The following is a 16,954-nucleotide window of genomic DNA, read 5'->3' as shown; positions in this document are numbered from 1 at the left end:
TATTAAACAGTTTTCAGGTGACTGCTTTAAAAGGACTTCCCACTGTTCAACGAGAAGGGGGATGACCTGGATGGCAAGGAAGTCTTCACCTGCTAGACCGTCTCCTTCCTAACTGCCATCTTCATGGGCTGCCTTTGAGGTGCTGGTCAGAAAATTCTCCTGGTCTGGTGTTTCTAAGGCAGTGACTGTTCCCAAGAAATGTCACTGGTGGGGTGTCCCTTACTATATTCCGGAATGCTTGCATTCCTCTCAGACCCTCTTTTCTCTCTGCCCCTCATTTTCCATTCTGTAACTTTCTGCAGTGTCTTAGGCCTTACACCCATCGCTGGTAACTTCCTAAGTCCATCTGACTATGGAAAGGAAAAGCTCATGGTGTGAAAGGCGACAATGAGGCTGCTTCCACCTACGAGGGCCTTGCAGTAGCAGGCTCGGAAGGATCAGCCAGAAAATGCGAGAGCCTGCTTGAGGTCCCCTCGCCCGCAGAGCTGCAAGAGAACCGCCTGGTGCAAACACCTCATCTTCCGTTGGACCAGGCAGCTTACCTGGAGCCTGCGAAACCTGAACTTGGGACTCCTGGCCTCTATTCCATTGTTTCTTCACTTCTGTGAGGGTTAAGAGGTTCTCTGAAAAAGCTTGGGAAATTTTACAGTACAACTGAAAGGGTATGCACTACCTTGTGGAGGCTGAAAGCTAAACTTGAAATGCATTTTTTTTTTTTTTTTTTTTTTTGAGGTGGAGTCTCTGTCACCTAGGCTGGAGTACAGTGGTGTGAGCTCGGCTCACTGCAACCTCTGCCTCCCAGGTTCAAGCGATTCTCCTGCCTCAGCCTCCTGAGTAGCTGGGACTACAGGTGTCCACTACCACGCCCGGTTAATTTTTGTATTTTTAGTAGAGACAGGGTTTCACCATGTTGGCCAGGCTGGTCTCGAACTCCTGACCTCAAGTGATCTGCCCGCCTCGGCCTCCCAAAGTGCTGGGATTACAGGCGTGAGCCACTGTGCCAGGCCTTGAAATTTATCTTGAAATGATTTAATTCCGCAAATACGGCATCTCTGGCCAAACCCCAGCCACTGACCTGCCCACCACTTCTCGGACTCCTCACTGGCTCATGACAGGCAAAGCCAGCACACAGGGTCATTTCTCTCTGCCTCCAGCACACTCCAGTTCAAAAACGCAGTTTGTGTGAAAGCTCCAAAAAAAGTTTAAGGAATNTTTTTTTGAGGTGGAGTCTCTGTCACCTAGGCTGGAGTACAGTGGTGTGAGCTCGGCTCACTGCAACCTCTGCCTCCCAGGTTCAAGCGATTCTCCTGCCTCAGCCTCCTGAGTAGCTGGGACTACAGGTGTGCACCACCACGCCCGGCTAATTTTTGTATTTTTAGTAGAGACAGGGTTTCACCATGTTGGCCAGGCTGGTCTCGAACTCCTGACCTCAAGTGATCTGCCCGCCTCGGCCTCCCAAAGTGCTGGGATTACAGGCGTGAGCCACTGTGCCAGGCCTTGAAATTTATCTTGAAATGATTTAATTCCGCAAATACGGCATCTCTGGCCAAACCCCAGCCACTGACCTGCCCACCACTTCTCGGACTCCTCACTGGCTCATGACAGGCAAAGCCAGCACACAGGGTCATTTCTCTCTGCCTCCAGCACACTCCAGTTCAAAAACGCAGTTTGTGTGAAAGCTCCAAAAAAAGTTTAAGGAATCATTGGAGGCAAATTAAGGTTCAATCATGATCGCTTTGCTATATCTGTATTTACCCTGAAATGCCCATGCCAGAAAAAAAGATTAGAGGAAGACACAGAAGAGAAAAATTTAATATTCAACATGCAAAACAACTTTTAAAAGAAACATGAAATCATAAAGCAAAGCCAACAGCCAACCAACAAATACCGCCTAGAAATGATCTCTACTGGACGTGGAAGATGGTCAATAAAGAAGCTGTTGGTAATGCTTATGAAACTACCACTGGCAGTTAGCAGACCGAGCTATCCAGTGCAGGCCATCGTGGTGTTTTTGCTAAAATACATTTTGTAGAAATCATAATTCAGAGTCAGTTTTCTTACAGAGTTAATTACTCTTACACAAATAATTTATTTGGAAACCATAAAAGATACCTATTTACACCTAAACTGCCTGGTCTTCCACAGAGCGGGGACTAAAGGGGCACGGCGGGGAAGACAGACAGCGAGCATGCCCTGGGCTCTGGAGGGTTGCAGGGTCACTGTGATTTTGATCTGCTGAGCTCAAGGACTGGAGATGGAATAAAAACGTCTACTTGCCTTAGGCATAAGAAGTTGTAAACTCGCCCATCAGCAGCTGCCTCCACTTCTGAGACTCCCCATGCGGGAGCTCTGAACCCAGCCCGAGGCCACTCCGTGTCCCAAGGAGTGCTCCAGGGCTCCAAGAAAGGGCTGAGGGGTCCATTTGCCACTGGGGATCAAGCAGCCAGTGAAAAAGAGAAAAAAGCAGCCCCAGCAGGTGCCCATCACCCGGCTCCCAGGGCCCACCTGCTGAAGAGCTGCTCTCCCTCGAAGGGCAGTGGCTGCCACTCCAGAGGCTGCCTCCATTCAAGCTCAAGGGCACGTGCGTTTCCTGAGCTCGTAGTGTCCGTCCTATCAGGTGGTTATTTTTAAAACAGAAGTACAGTCATTCTGCTTTTTGATACAGGCTAGAGCAAGAGGACAGGAAGAACCAATGGGCTGTCAAGAGAGACTTGGTTTTTGAAACAGGACATGAAAGCAGATCCCACCTAAATTTGAAAATGGAGAAAAACGTCAGTGAAACCTGTTAAGTTCACTAAAAAGTTGGCAGACGTTTCATGTGTCTTTAAAGGATTTTGGCCAACAACTTAAAACCAGCATATTAAGACGTGGTCAAGGCAGTCACTAGAATATACTGGCTGCACAGGGCCTTTCCTCCGGGACGTCTTTTAATGAAAAAAAAGTTTTACTTTGTTCTTCAAAAGTCTTCTACTAACTAGTCTATTTATGATTAAAACAGCAAAAACAGACCCTGGTTTGAGTGCAGGTAGACTCTTTGAGGGAGGGCACCTCAGGAACATGCCTTTAGACCCTTCCCATGACTCCATGTAGGGGGAAGCCTAACTCACAGTCCGTAAGAATCCAAACGTGAGCGGCGACTCCACTCAGCAACCCATCCTGCCTCCAAGCGGACTTGGCTATAGAGTATCTTGCATCCTTTTGTTCTCTTCTGACTACCTGTCACTCGTGTTTTAAATAATCTTCTTTTGAAATAATGAGCCTTAGTTGTCTTTGCAGGCAACTGGGCACTTCCAGTAGGACATCAGAATGTGAGATGGCCACTACCTGAACTTACAGCTGCTGAAAGAAGAAAGGGTATAAACGGAGACCATCTATCACCCATCAGAACCTAGGATCATCACATTCCTTTAAATGGAAAAGCCCATCCCACAACTTTCTTCTTCATGTTCTAAAAAGTGACACCTAGGTTTCCTCAACAGAAAACTGTGCTTCAATCCCAAATCCTCTTTTAAGACCAACAGGCCTTAAAGGGAGTTTGCCATTAAAGACCAGTATGTCTTTTTTTTTTTTTTTTTGAGACGGAGTTTCACTGTTGTTTCCCAGGCTGGAGTGTAATGGCTTGAGCTCGGCTCATTGCAACCTCCGCCTACCGGGTTCAAGTGATTCTCCTGCCTCAGCCTCCCGGGTAGCTGGGATTACAGGCGTGTGCCCACCACGTCCAGCTAATTTTTCTATTTTTAATAGAGACGGGGTTTCACCATATTGGCCAGGCTGGTCTTGAACTCCTGACCTCGTGATCCACCTGCCTTGGCCTCCCAACGTGCTGGGATTACAGGCGTGAACCACGGCGCCCGGCCCCAATATGTCTTAAAGGGAGTTTGGGATTAAAGCACAGTTTTCTGTTGAGGAAACCTAATGTCTTAAAGGGGTTTTGGGATTAAGTGTTCTGTTGAGGAAACCTAGGTGTCACCATGCATGAGTCTTCCCTGCATTACACAAGAGGCAGGTGTGTTCCCAGAAAAATTAAAGATGGCCTTACAAGAAATACAAATGTGCCAACACCAGGACTCTGGGGGCCCTGGTTCTGGCCCTGCCACTTGTTACTCTGTTACTTTATTCCACATGTCATTTGTTACTCTGGAAAGCCAAACCTGGGAGTAATACCTTACTGTCTAGTTCTCAAGTGGCTCTGAGCAAGGTTTAAATCCTGCATTGCAAGTACCCTTTGCAGAGGGTTTTAGGGACTGAGAAAGGCAGCCTCCACCAAGTGTCTGTCCATCTGTCCGGGCAGCACCGTGTGGCTCAGCGTGCAGGCCGGGCCACATGCCTGGGTTTGACTCCCATCGCTGGCCCCTGCTGTTTGTTCCGGGCAGTCCCCTAGTGCCTGTGCTGGTTTCCTCGTCTGTAAGATGGGGTCGGACCAGCGGCCGCACATGATAGCTGCTATGTGTTGGCTATGAAACCACAGTCCACCGTGTGCTCTGTTCACAATGAGGACTGATCTCTAAGCTAGCATGATTTGCACACGTTTCTGTGACCAGTGGGCCTTCTCACACGTCACTGTGACTGGTCCTCATGGTCACCTGTGAGGCAGGTAGCACTTTCGCCACCTTACAGACGAGGAGCCCAGCTCACCCCGAGCCATCCAGGCAAGCCTCTGAGCTTGGCCAAATGCTGGCCCTAGGGTAGAGAACCTCACGCCCCTCACCTCTGAGAACAGAGAGCAGGCCGCTGTGCTGCTCACGACCTGGACTGCCTCATCTTCCCACGGACGAGCCGTCAGGGCTGTGTTCCTCCCAAGATCCCCAGAACAACCAGGGGAAGAGTTCCTGAAGAAATAGGTGGATTTTAGCCACATGGACACAAACTTGGAAACAGCATTTGGCATCCCCTGAGAGCACTCAAATGGGGCTGGGCCAGAAGGCTGGGCCACGCTCGGGGCTCCCTGAGGCTCTGTCCCCACACTTTGGGGCATGGCATGACCTGGCTCTGTGCTGCCCTAAGACATGGGTTTGGAACATGAAATCGTGCAGAGCTGAGCCGTCAGGCCTGAGCAGACACTGCTAGAGGAGAGAGAAGGTTCAAATCCCCCACCAAGCACAGTCTCAGACTAGGTTCTTACAAAGGGTGAGGGGAGGTGGGCATCCCAGGAGTCTAACATCCGACCCAACCTGTGCAGGATGCTGGGTGACTGTGCCCTGACCCAGTCACACACCTGAACCCTGGAGACTTTAGTGAGGTAGGTGGTGGAAGCCCCATTTCACAGGTGGGCAAACTGAGGCAGAATGAAATGCAATAGCTCGCTTTTAATAATAACATACAAAAGTCTGGAGAAAGCCCCAAAGTAGTCCCCTGTTCCCGGAGCCCAAAGAATACACAGATGGGAGAACAAGCCCCTCCTCTTCCTTTCCCCCCCAGAGAAGATCGCTAAACACACGACCGTCTGAATGGTGAGGAAAACCTCCGACATTCCTGGGAACTTCCAACAAAGCCCGCCACGAAGAGACCCAGCTCCCAGCTGATTCCCAGTTGGGGAGGGGACAGGCCTGCTCTCGTGGAGGGCACCGTGCATCCTTGCAGATGGAAACGCCTTCACGCTGGAGCAGGCGGAGGGCAGGCCTGGGGCTGGGCGGTGCTCACACGCACCGATGGGAGTGCCCCTGCGAGCCTCTGAGCAACTCCTCTGCCTCAGTGAGCTGGTCTGAGATGGGACCAGCACACGCTGTCAAAGGAAGTGAGCTCCAGGAAACCAGGGACGATGAAAAGACACCCCCGCCCCCAGAAGACGGGGTCCCACCTAGAACCTCCCTGGGATGATGCCAGCCCCACCCCACGTCAGACACCCTTTGGCAGATCTCCTGTTGTGTGGCTACCGAGGCCTCCCGACTACCCTCAGAATCCAAACTCTGCGGGCCCCTCCGTTCGAGGCCCAGCGCGGGATGTCCCGGTTGGAGGTGTGTGTTGACGGTGTTCTTTGGCTGGGACGGCCCAGCGCGGGATGTCCAGGTTGGAGGTGCGTGTTGACGGTGTTCTTTGGCTGGAAGCAAAAGGTCGTTCTGGCGGGATCGGGCCGTCTGCTCAGCTGGAGGCCTTTCCGGAACTGGGCGTGGGTGAGGTATTCCCAGCCCAGGGCAAAGGCATCAAACTTCTTGTATTCCCACCTCCTATTAGAACAAAGTGGTAAACCGGGAAGGATGAGCTGGGACTGACTCGGGTGCTGAAGTTCATCCGCATGGTGTTCCAGAATCTTCAACTGGCGCTCCTCAAGAAGGTGTGGGCAGTCTGATGCGCCGGGTGCCCTGCTGGGTGGTTCCGCCTGCTGCTGGGGGCATGTGAACAGAGATGCGCCGGTCTGGCCCCGCTCGGGGCATCAGCTGCTCCTCCCGCTGTCCCTCATGGCCGCTCGGCAGCTCTAGTCCTGTTTGGGTGCAGAGGGCTCTCCAGAGATGGGTGGGGGGCGACGGGCGGGGGGCACAGGGCGGAGCAGAGCCAGCAGGGGAGGGAAGAGGCACTTCAGTTTGGGCTGGTGTTCGTGGAGTCGGCCCTGGCCCCGGGAGTCGAGTGGCCTCGCCTGGCTGCGGCTCCAGCACTGGCGGGTCACAGAAGACCCCGGTGGCGGTGGACAGGTAGGCACTTGGCAGCACTCCCAGGGCTGGGCCCGGCCGGGGCTCTGCACAGGCTCCGCACGCGGCTAGGTCATCAGGATGGGCTTCTGCCGAACTTCCAGGATGTCTAGGGCCGGCAGGAGGGAAGAGGTGAAACAGTAACCCGCAACAGCAGTGCTAAGCAGTGCCACTTCTGAAGGAAGCCCGCCTCGGCCACTCACGCATCTCCTCTCCAGGCTTCACAGACTGCAGAGGAGACGCGTCTCCACCATCCCCACCCTGCAGACTGGGAAACGGGCCCGCAGCAACGGCACACCCTGCAGGGGCTCAGGTACAAGCTGGTGTGGGGGCCAGAGCCACGGCCTGTCACAGCTGCTGCAGGCCTGGGTCGGCAAGGTGGCCCAAGAGCCTCCCATCGCCTGTCAATCACACACACCCGGGCATGTGGCCACTCCAGAGGGGACAGCAGGTGTGCCAGAAAGGTGAGCAAAGGGAGGACTTCTGGGAAAGCTACGGCTCCACCCAAAGTCTGAGACAAGGAGGCCAAGAGCCCTGCAAAGAAACCCAACCAACCGACAGGACAGGGCGGGACGACTCCGGGTGGCTCGCAAGCACCAAGGCCCTGGAGGCAGAGCTGTGAGGAGGTGCGGCAGCTTCCCTGTTAAAATCAGCCAGCATTACCTGTTAAAATCCGATGCAGCGGCAAAGTGACATAGGTTAAGTGTGCATAGAGAAGGAAGTTTCCATCTGCTCTGTTCAGCTTCAGCCAAGACCCAACCAGGGACCGTCCCGTGCCCGACAGGGACCGAGACCGCAGGTTGGTTGCATTGTGCAGATCGGCTGGAGGAGAGAAGGCCAGGTCAGTGCCCACAGCACGGGCTGCGGGGGGAAGAGCAGGACGCCAGCTCCCAGGCCAGGCTAAGGCCACGCTCTGCTGAGGCCGGGACGCTCCTTACCAACACCCCCACACCAGCACCCACGCACTCCAGAGCTGCCGCCGCCTCGCCCGTGACACCCCTCCCCCTTCCTCCGGCCCAGACCCACGCCTCCACCTCCAGGAAGACTTCTTTGGCCACCCCCTCATCTCTCCCTTCTCTGTCTCGAGCTCAGTCTCCTCCAAGGGGTCTGGCACACAGAGTGTGTAATTTTCTGTTTCCACGGGCCCTGTCCCTGGAACTAGGCATTGCCACCTGCAGAGCATGGGAGGAGCAAGCCTGGGCCGACCTGCACCGTTACCCAGTCCTGCGGTCCCGGCTGGGGAAACCTGCCCCAGAGAGGTAGACTAGGGCAGTGATCAATACTTCTCCCTGACTCGGGAACGGGCCCAGGTGGGGAAGGGGCTGGCCCAAGTTCACACAAGAGCAGGTTGAGGCCAGTGCTGGAGTCCCTGACCTGGGCCTTGCACAGGCGGGGCCCCTGCCTCTTGGTTCCAGTAGTCAGGACAAAGACTGCCACCTCTTCTGACCAATGCTGCAGCCCCAGCTCCCCGCTGGGGGAGGTGCTCAGTGGGAGTTATCAGCGAATCCTTCACTTCTTTTTTTTTTTTTTTTTTTTTTTGAGATAATCTCACTCTTGTTGCCCAGCCTGGCGTGCAGTGGCGCAATCTCGGCTCACTGCAACCTCTGCCTCCCGGGTTCAAGCAATTCTCCTGCCTCAGCCTCCAGAGTAGCTGGGATTACAGGCCCCTGCCACCACGCGGGACTAATTTTTTGTGTTTTTTAGTAGAGACGGGATTTCACCATGCTGGCCAGGCTGGTCTTGAACTCCTGACCTCAGGTGATCCACCCACCTCGGCCTTGCTAAATGCTGGGATTACAGGTGTGAGCCACTGCACCTGGCCAATCCTTCACTTCCATACACTCAACAGACACACAGTGCAGAGCCAGGCGCCCACTGGGTCCTGAGGATGACGGTGAGGAAGGCACATGGTCCATGCCAGCAGAGCGTGGCAGAACCTCCCAACCTGTCTGTGATGGCCACCCCTGTCCCCAGGAGCCATTTTCCACACGGTCTGCTGAGTGGCGTTTTAAATATGCTAATCTGATTGTGTCACTCCCTTGCTTAAACCCCCCACCACCACCCCATGGCCTCCCTGGGGGCTCTGGGAATGACTCCTGTATTCTGGACGGTCACTGAGCGAGGACAGGGAGCAGGTGCAGGTGCTCAGGAGAGAGTGCAGACTGTGCCTGGGCAGGACTGAGGGGCACAGGAACATCCAGATAGACACCCAGAGTCCGGGGGACAGGGGCACAGAGGCACAGGGAGGCTGGGGGGAGGCTGCACGAGGTGGCGACTCTGTCACCAAAGAGCACACGGTCCTGGGAGGCTGCACAGAGCTAGCAGGGCCGGGCCTCCCCTGAGGGTGAGCTGACCCAAGGGAGGGGAGCCCTCCTCTCTCCCTCCACAAACCGTGTGTGCGGAGCCATCAGATCACCCATCAGCCTTCTTAAGCAGGCTGAAAGGCCTTAGAAAGGTGGGGAATCCCCTGAAACTGACATACTGCTGCACATCTGGGCTCCAAGCACTCTGCCAAGGAGATGCCTGGGCCCACCAGGACGGGACCCCCGGAGGCAGCCATTTCTGTCCGTCCCCAGCTCTACCCTCAGCTCCTGGAGGGGTGGCTGGCACCTGGCACCCACTCTCTACGTGTTGCTGAATGAACAAATGAATGAATGAATAAATGGTCTGGATCAAGAGGAGACTGAAGGGCGCAGGGGCCCTAGGGCACGGAGTGGGGGGTCACCTCCACCGCTGTCCTCCCGGAAGAACTCCTCGCTGTCGTTGGCGGAGTGAGACTTCTTCATCTCGGCGATCCAGTTCCGGGGCACCTTCCTCTTGAGGGATGGGGAGAAGAAGGCGGGCCGGTTGTTCCGCTCTGGGGTGGGGGGCGTGCTGAAGGAGGTCACCTGGGAACAAGGAGCCAAAGTCACCAGAGCAGAATAGCCCATACCCAAGGGTCCCCATGCCCCTCCTCTCCCGCCCTCAAACAACCCGACACAGCTCCCAGGGAAGAGGCCGCTCGGCCAAGAGGATCCAGCCCCAACTGGCCCGTGCTAGGTGGGGCCTAGAGACTGCAAGATGCGTTCCAGCCCTGGGGCCAGCAGGCCACCTGGCCACCAGTGCTGCCCGAGGAGCGACCAGGCTGCTGCCGCCAATGGCAGAAAGACCCCTCCTCTGGGCCTCAGACACTGGCCGGGGGGTGTTCAAGCACAAATTAACAACAGTTGCTGATGCTGAGTGAGCACTGGCCCCACACAGACCCACCGAGCCTCCCAGCTCCGTGAGACAGGGGCTAGCGTCAGCCCATCTGACGGATGGGGAAACTAAGGCAGGGACTGAGACCTTGGCTTGCCTGTGGTCACCAAGCAGGACAGCAGCAGCCCTGTCTTCTGTCCCCCAGGGCCACGCTCCTTATCCGACTTCTCAGGGCTGAAGTGGCCCCATCCCTCTCGTTCCCAGCACCCCTCACAGGAGACGCTGTGCTAAGTGGCTCTAGGCCTCTGTCTCCTCCCCACTTCTAATCACGTTTGGTTCTGGTCACCAAACATTCACACCCACTCAGGGCCAGGCAGCCACAGCACTAAGGACAGATAGGCACATCGCAGGTCCTTGCCCTCAAGGAGCTCACAGTCTGCTGGGGTGACAGACTCAAAGTGACAACCATAGACAGCATGCTGGCTGTGGAGACAGAGAAAGAGAAGCACAGGATACATGAAGCACAGAGGCAAAAAGGATCCACAGCCTGGGAAATCAGGGAAGGCTTCCTGGAGGAGACGCCGCTGGAGCTGGGTCTTGAAGGACGAGTAGGAGTTCGCCAGGTGAAGAAGGGGGGGAAGGGCGTTCCAGCCAGAGGGAACTTGGCCCATCTCCTCCCTCCTCCCCATGCCAACAAGAATCTGAGGAGCAGGATGAGCTGGGACCGAGACTTCGGGAGCCCCGTCAGCCTCCTCGTCAAGGCTCCGACATCCACCAAAGTCCTGGCAGCTGCTGGGCTCCAGACGGTGTTCCCACAAGCCGGGGAAGGTTTTCAAAAGATAAAAGAAACAAACAGCACCAACCACAATACACAGAGTCGGCATGTGTCACGCACGGGCTCCAGATGACCCCGCGGGAGAGGGAGACAGGTAATAGCAGGCGCACAGGTGGCAGTCCCCAGGGGCCAGCCCTGCTGCTGACCCTGTGTGACCCTAGCACGTCCCTCCCCCTGAATCCCACAGCTGCCCAGTTGCTAAGGCACCAGGGACTTTCACACCCCTCACAACCACTCCCACTGGACAGATGGGAAAACCAAGGCGCAGGCAGGTCTAGTGACCTACAGTCACTCAGCCCTCATGCTGTGGCTGGAGACGGCACCTGGGTTTGTCCAGCCCAGAGCTTGGGTCACATCTTCATAAGGACTTTCACACACACATTTTGTCAGAGTCCCAGGGGATAATTAAGGACCAGGAAGAACCAGGCCCTTTATCTCAGAAACAAACTCAGACATATAAACCACCTCATTCCAAAGACAAGAGAGGCCCCTGCCTACAATTGTCACCCATCTTTGCAAAAAAATAGCACTTGCTGTCTTTGGATTGTAAAACACATTCATTACAGAAGATACTCCCCCCACCCCAACAAAAAAAAGGTATACATAAGAGAAAGAAAACCAACATCTGACCACCTGGAGATAAGTATGGTTAAGATCTTTCTCGCATTAAAAGTATAACAAACACACACTCCCTCATCTCAGGCATGTCTGCAGTAAAGCATTGTTTACATTCCCATGCGTCTGCTTTCCAAGTAGGTCAACAGCAACTACAGCGGGCCACCTGGGGATCCTCCTGAGGGCCAAGCCCCAGACTCCTCAGAGCCTCCCAAATACTGAAGGGGCAGGTATCCTCGTGCCCTGTTTCTAGATGAGAAAACTGAGGCTTGGAGAGGAAGAGACACCCAAGGTCATGAGAGCAGCAGAGCAGGATTCTGGCTGTGGGTGGCATCTCTCCTAGACAACGGCTGGGCAAGACTGCCCCTGGACCTGTGCCAAGGGCACGCCCCTGCCCAGCACACCTGTCCTCTTCCAAGACCTACGGCTCTGGGCAGCCCCTCTGCAAGAACCAGGCAGAGCAAAGCAGCCAGCGGGCTGGAGGCCTTCTCCTGTCTGCGCCCCCCTACAGCCTTCTGGGAGCAAAGCCGCTGCTGACCTCAGCCTCCCGCCCTGGGGAAAGAGGGTGGCCTCCAGACGGAGCAGGGTCCCAAGCCCAGTGCTAGCCCAAGAGAGCTTGCGACCTGGGGCAAGCTGGCAAGTCTGGTTTCCAGGTGTGCGAGGCAGGAATGCCTCTCCTGCAGCAGTGCTTCGTACAAACCTCGGGGCAGAGCTGGGTGGTCTAGGCCTCTGCATGCTCTGGCTGGCCCTCAGTTACCATCATTCCCATCTGACTCACCAGGGAAGGCTGGCCATGTGCCCACGCTCACCCAGCAGGTCCACCCAGGCAGGCGCCAGGGACGGGCCTGGGTCCCCAGCCAGTCTCTTCTGCCCACTGGCCCTGTGGACTCAGCCTGGCTTTGCGGCATCTCAGGGAGGCAGAAAGAGCTCTGGCCCAGCACCAGCCTGCAGTGTGACCTTGGCCAGGCACAGCCCTCCAGGTCTGCAAGGCAGGAACGCCTCCCCCGCAGCAGCGCCTCCTACAAACCGCTGAGCAAAGAGAAGGGCTGGGTGGTCCAGCCTCTGCACGCGCGGCACCTCGGCCTGCACACTGCTGGGTGGGGATGACGACACCTATGTCCCCGGGGGGCCGTAAGCACGGGGGAAGACAGTGGAAAGTGAACCCGAGGGACGGGAGCCCCAGCCCCCAGCCATGCAGCCCTTACCCGCTCGTGCATGGGCGAAGCTGGGCTGGAGTCCTCTTCAGTCCCACAGGGGGACGTGTCACCTGTGGACACTCGGCTGACCGCCATCTCAGCGTGGCCCTTACCCTGGGGACCCTTCATGCGCACAAACTCCATGTTGTTGTACTTGTAGAAGCCAAATGACATCTTCTGTGCCATGCGGGCAGCCACGCTCACCTGGGGGCCGGCGGGGCAGCCTGAGTCAGGGAGGTGGTAATGGTTTCCTGGGGCCCCTCCCCGGGACATGAACAGCCAGGGTGACCATCCCTCAAGGAGCGGGGGCTGCCCGGGAGGGAGGGTCTGAGCCGGCAGGCGGGGCAGCTGGAATGGAACCACATCCCTGCCTGGTGTCCCTCCTGGCGCCCCTCCCACCGCCCCATGAACCACACGCCAGGCTGAGGACAGGGCGCCAGGCTGAGGACAGGGCACCAGGCTGGCAGCAAGGCTGGCTGTAGATGGTGCCTACTGGGGGACAGCAGCCTGCCCACATCTGCTTGCTTCGTTGGGGGCGACTCGGAGCGCTTCCAGGGCCAGTCGCAAGGAAGCGAGTGACACTATCAGCCATCACTTCCCAGGGAACTAGAGACTGAGGAGGAAGTCCCCGCTCACATCTCAGATGAAAGCAAGTGGCCCGTGTGGGCTGAGGCCGACCATGAAGAATGATGTGAAGAGGGCTACGGAGCGCCTGGGAGCCCCGAGGGGCTGCGGGTGCCCCTGGTGGCCGCTACCACGCAGAAGCAGGCTGGGAGGCCTCGTGGTGTGGACCAAGATGGGCTGTGGAGCCACCGACCCCGGGCCCGGGAGCGCCTGTGAGGCCGCCCCGCACTCACCCGGTTGTCATACACCTTCTTGAGCGCCTCATAGCGGATGGAGCCCTGAAAGATGACCCCCTGGAACGTGTTAGTTTTGTCACTGGCCACCAGCTCCACACAGACCATCTCTCCTTCTCCCACAGTCATGTCGCTGAACACCTGGGGCAGGGCACAAAGAGACAGGGACATGACCATCGGCTCTCACCGCCCACACCACAGCCTGGCCCAACTGGCAGGGAGGGCTGCTCGGAAAACCCTATTTTGCAGGGGACAGCTGGCTCTCTGTCACACACTCCTGTGGCCCCATGCCCTCCAAGGCCCATGGGACAGGAACAGCCTCACATTGGGGCAGGGGCTGAGCAGCAGGGGAGGACAGGGACCCTTAGGGAGACTCTGGGACTGGCGGAAGACGCACGCCCTCATGACGGTTCACCAGGACCGTCGGCCACTGTCTGGGCCCCTCCACACCGCCTGGGGTGCCCAGCCCTGTCTGCCACATCTTTGAGGCTCCTGTGTAGCCAAAGGCTCAGTGGTGGTGGCAGGGTGACTGCCCACCTGGGGTGACAACACCAGACTAAGGTGCCACAGGCCCCATCCTGCCGCCTTAACGAGTCATTGCTCCCAGGGCCTGGCGCACAGACTGAGCTCTGAGGACACAAAGACTTAGGTGCAAATCTCAGCTCTGCCACGCAGGAGCTGCGTGTGCCTGGGGAGGGGACATGACCTCCCTGAGCCTGGGATCTTCCTGCAGACGCGCATGCCTTCCTTCTCAGGGCCTCTCATGCGCACAAGGACCGCGACCAGGGCCTCAACAGAGAAGAGACACGAGTGGGCAGAGCAGGGAGTGAGCCGTGACCGGCTCCCTCCCCACCCTCCCAGCGCCCTGCGTTTCTCAGTGAGTCTCATTCTGCCCAGGCCTGTTTCCCAAACCTTAAAACAAAGGCTTGGCCCAGATAACTCCGGAAACCCCATCCCTCTGTGACATCCTAGGATTCCAAGTCAGTGCAGGTGTGGAGGTGCTTCTTTATAGTTTACTGGCATTAATAATGGCTCCTCCTGCCTGGGCAGCGCTTCTTGCGAGAGTTTATGAGGCATCCTCCCACTCAGGAGCCTCTTGGTCTTCAGCCCTGACAGTAAGTAGGACAGATGATCATGACACTGCTTTTACAGAGGAGGAAGCGGAGGCTGCGCCAGGGGAATTCACCTGCCCACAGGCAAACATCGGGAAGAGAGCGAGCCAGCTCTGCCTCAGCTGGACTCTTCCCAGCTCCAAGCCACCCACGCCTTTCTGCAAGGCTAAGGCCGGGGGGGAGAAGCGCCTGACACCCACCTCCCGAGGCGGGAAGCTAAGGAGAGGGGCCCTGCGTGGAGCTCACCTCCTCGAAGCTGTCAATCATGAAGAAGATGTTGGGGTAGCTGATCTTGGACTCTTCCCCTTTGCTGTCCATGGGGTGTTTACTCGGGGACGCGAACACTTGCTGGAAGAAAGCAGATGTGGAGGACAAGTGAGGCCCCGCCCCGCACACAGGCCCAGAGTCAGTCCAAGCCAGTATAGGGAGGCCACCCGGCCCAGAACCGGTCCAAAGCCAGAGACCTACCCGGAGACGTGGGGGATAAGCTGGTTCTGTGCTCCTCAAATGGGATACAGGATCCCAGGAGCTCAGCGGATTTCTGGAGTCAGACCCCTCACCTCGGGGGCAAAGAAGGAAGTGGGAGGACTTGTCTCTCTCAAATGCTGGGCAGCCAGAGGTCTGCCACGCCCGGGCTGAACTGGCAGTTGGGAGGCGGGGGCTCCCGCACCAGGGCTCACCTGAGATTTCTTCTTATGGATGTGAATGTCCCCGCCGTCGGCACGTGTGCACACCGCACAGGTCACCATGTAGTCCAGCTGGAAGAGAGCACGGTTCAGCGTGCAGGGAGGGGTCAGCCATCCCTCGGGGCCAATTCACAGCCCCACCCATCCACCCCATACCTTCTGCAGGATGAGATTGAGGCAGACGCTCTCCTCCCAATCGATGTCAGGGTCTCCCAGGCCTGGCAGCTTCTTGGAGTCCCGCCGGTACACCTCCACCTCCACCTCAGGCTCAGTCGCCTGCGAGGCCCAGAGCAGAAGTGAGCGTCCAGGACCCACTGTGGTCCAGGCACTCTTCTTCGCCCTGACTACTATGCTGGGCAGGTATTACGACGGACAAGGACTCCACTTCTTTTTTGTCATTATTTTTTGTGACAGGGTCTCACACTGTTGCCCAGGCTAGAGGTGCAATCACAGCTCACTGTAGCCTCAACCTCCTGGGCTCATGATCCTCTCACCTCAGCTTCGCAAGCAGCAGGGACCACAGGCACATGCTACCACACCCAGCTAATTTTCAAAATTTTTTGTAGACATGGGGTATCGCCATGTTGTTCAGGCTGGTCTCGAACCCCAGGGCTCAGGTAAGCCTCCTGCCTCGACCTCCCAAAGTGCTGGGATTACAGGTGTGAGCCACTGTGCCCGGCCAGAACTCCAATTCTTGTTCCCCAGTTCTCTAGTGATGGGAGATGGGACATGCGGGCTATCCATTCTCCTCGCTGAGCCTCAGTTTCTTCATCTGTACAATGGACTAAGGGCATCTTCCCTTCAAAGTTGTCACAATGATTTGAAGAGCTAATATTTGCTAAGTGGCACCAATGAAAATAGTGACTCCTATTGAGCTCTTAGTGGATGGCGGGATCTGGGCTACACATTAAATTATTAATCCTTTCACAGCAACCCTGCAAGGCAGGTATTAGCCCAATTTTAACAGATCAGTCAAGTTTACTGAAGATCAAATAATAAATACAAATCAGACAGAAAGCACAGCATGTCTACACCTCTCCTAGGAGACTGGTTTCAATTTTTTTTTTTTTCTTTGAGACGGAATCTCGCTCTGTCACCCAGGCTAGAGTGCAGCACGATCTTGGCTCACCGCCTCCTGGATTCAAGTGATTCTCCTGCCTCAGCCTCCTGAGTAGCTGGGACTACAGGCACGCACCACCACACCTGTCTAATTTTTGTATTTTTAGCAGAGACAGGGTTTCACCATGTTGGTCAGGCTGGTCTCGAGCTCCTGACCTCAGGTGATCTGCCCGCCTCGCCCTCCCAAAGTGCTGGGATTACAAGCAAGAGCCACTGCGCCCGGCCTCAATTACTTCTTTTTTTTTTTTTTTTTTTTGAGACGGAGTCTTGCTCTGTGGTCCAGGCTAGAGTGCAGTGGCACAATCTCGGCACACTGCAAGCTCCACCTCCCGGTTTCATGCCATTCTCCTGCCTCAGCCTCCCGAGTAGCTGGGACTACAGGCACCAGCTACCACACCTGGCTAAATTTTTTTTATTTTTATTTTTAGTAGAGATGGGGTTTCACCATGTTAACCAGGATGGTCTCAATCTCCTGACCTTGTGATCTGCCCGTCTCGGCCTCCCAAAGTGCTGGGATTACAGGTGTGAGCCACTACGCCCGGCCTATTTTTTTGAGATGGAGTCTCGCTCTGTCACCCAGGCTGGAGTACAGTGGCACGATCTCAGCTCACTGCAACCTCTACCTCCTGGGTTTGCGTGATTCTCCTGCCTCAGCCTACCAAGTAGCTGAGATTACAGGCATCTGCCACCACACCTGGCTAATTTTTTTGTTTTTTTTTTTTTGTATTTTTAGT

General features: G+C 56.1%; 2 protein-coding genes across 4 annotated transcripts in view; one reads left to right on the top strand and one right to left on the bottom strand.

Moving 5' to 3' along the window:
* Window positions 1–3,578, top strand: part of NUP50 (nucleoporin 50) — a 31,723-nt gene extending 28,145 nt beyond the window's left edge. The window contains exon 8 of the mRNA XM_017850781.1: window positions 3,277–3,578. Within this exon, the coding sequence (XP_017706270.1) occupies window positions 3,277–3,392 (116 nt within the window). The 3' untranslated portion in view covers window positions 3,393–3,578. The remainder of the gene's footprint in view (window positions 1–3,276) is intronic.
* A 2,716-nt stretch (window positions 3,579–6,294) lies between these two features.
* Window positions 6,295–16,954, bottom strand: part of KIAA0930 (KIAA0930 ortholog) — a 47,131-nt gene continuing 36,471 nt past the window's right edge. For all 3 annotated transcript variants that reach the window (XM_017850784.1, XM_017850783.1, XM_017850785.1), the window contains 8 exons: window positions 15,258–15,377; window positions 15,096–15,173; window positions 14,662–14,763; window positions 13,304–13,444; window positions 12,456–12,650; window positions 9,349–9,511; window positions 7,287–7,445; window positions 6,295–6,732 (listed from right to left, as the gene is read on the bottom strand). In XM_017850784.1, the coding sequence (XP_017706273.1) occupies window positions 6,692–6,732; window positions 7,287–7,445; window positions 9,349–9,511; window positions 12,456–12,650; window positions 13,304–13,444; window positions 14,662–14,763; window positions 15,096–15,173; window positions 15,258–15,377 (999 nt within the window). In that variant the 3' untranslated portion in view covers window positions 6,295–6,691. The remainder of the gene's footprint in view (window positions 6,733–7,286; window positions 7,446–9,348; window positions 9,512–12,455; window positions 12,651–13,303; window positions 13,445–14,661; window positions 14,764–15,095; window positions 15,174–15,257; window positions 15,378–16,954) is intronic.

This window comes from Rhinopithecus bieti, unplaced genomic scaffold, assembly GCF_001698545.2.
Source record: "Rhinopithecus bieti isolate Rb0 unplaced genomic scaffold, ASM169854v2 scaffold_32081, whole genome shotgun sequence".
In the NCBI taxonomy this organism is placed as follows: Eukaryota; Metazoa; Chordata; class Mammalia; order Primates; family Cercopithecidae; genus Rhinopithecus; species Rhinopithecus bieti.
The sequence above is the reverse complement of the archived record's forward strand: the minus strand, read 5'-3'. Positions and strand labels throughout refer to the sequence as shown.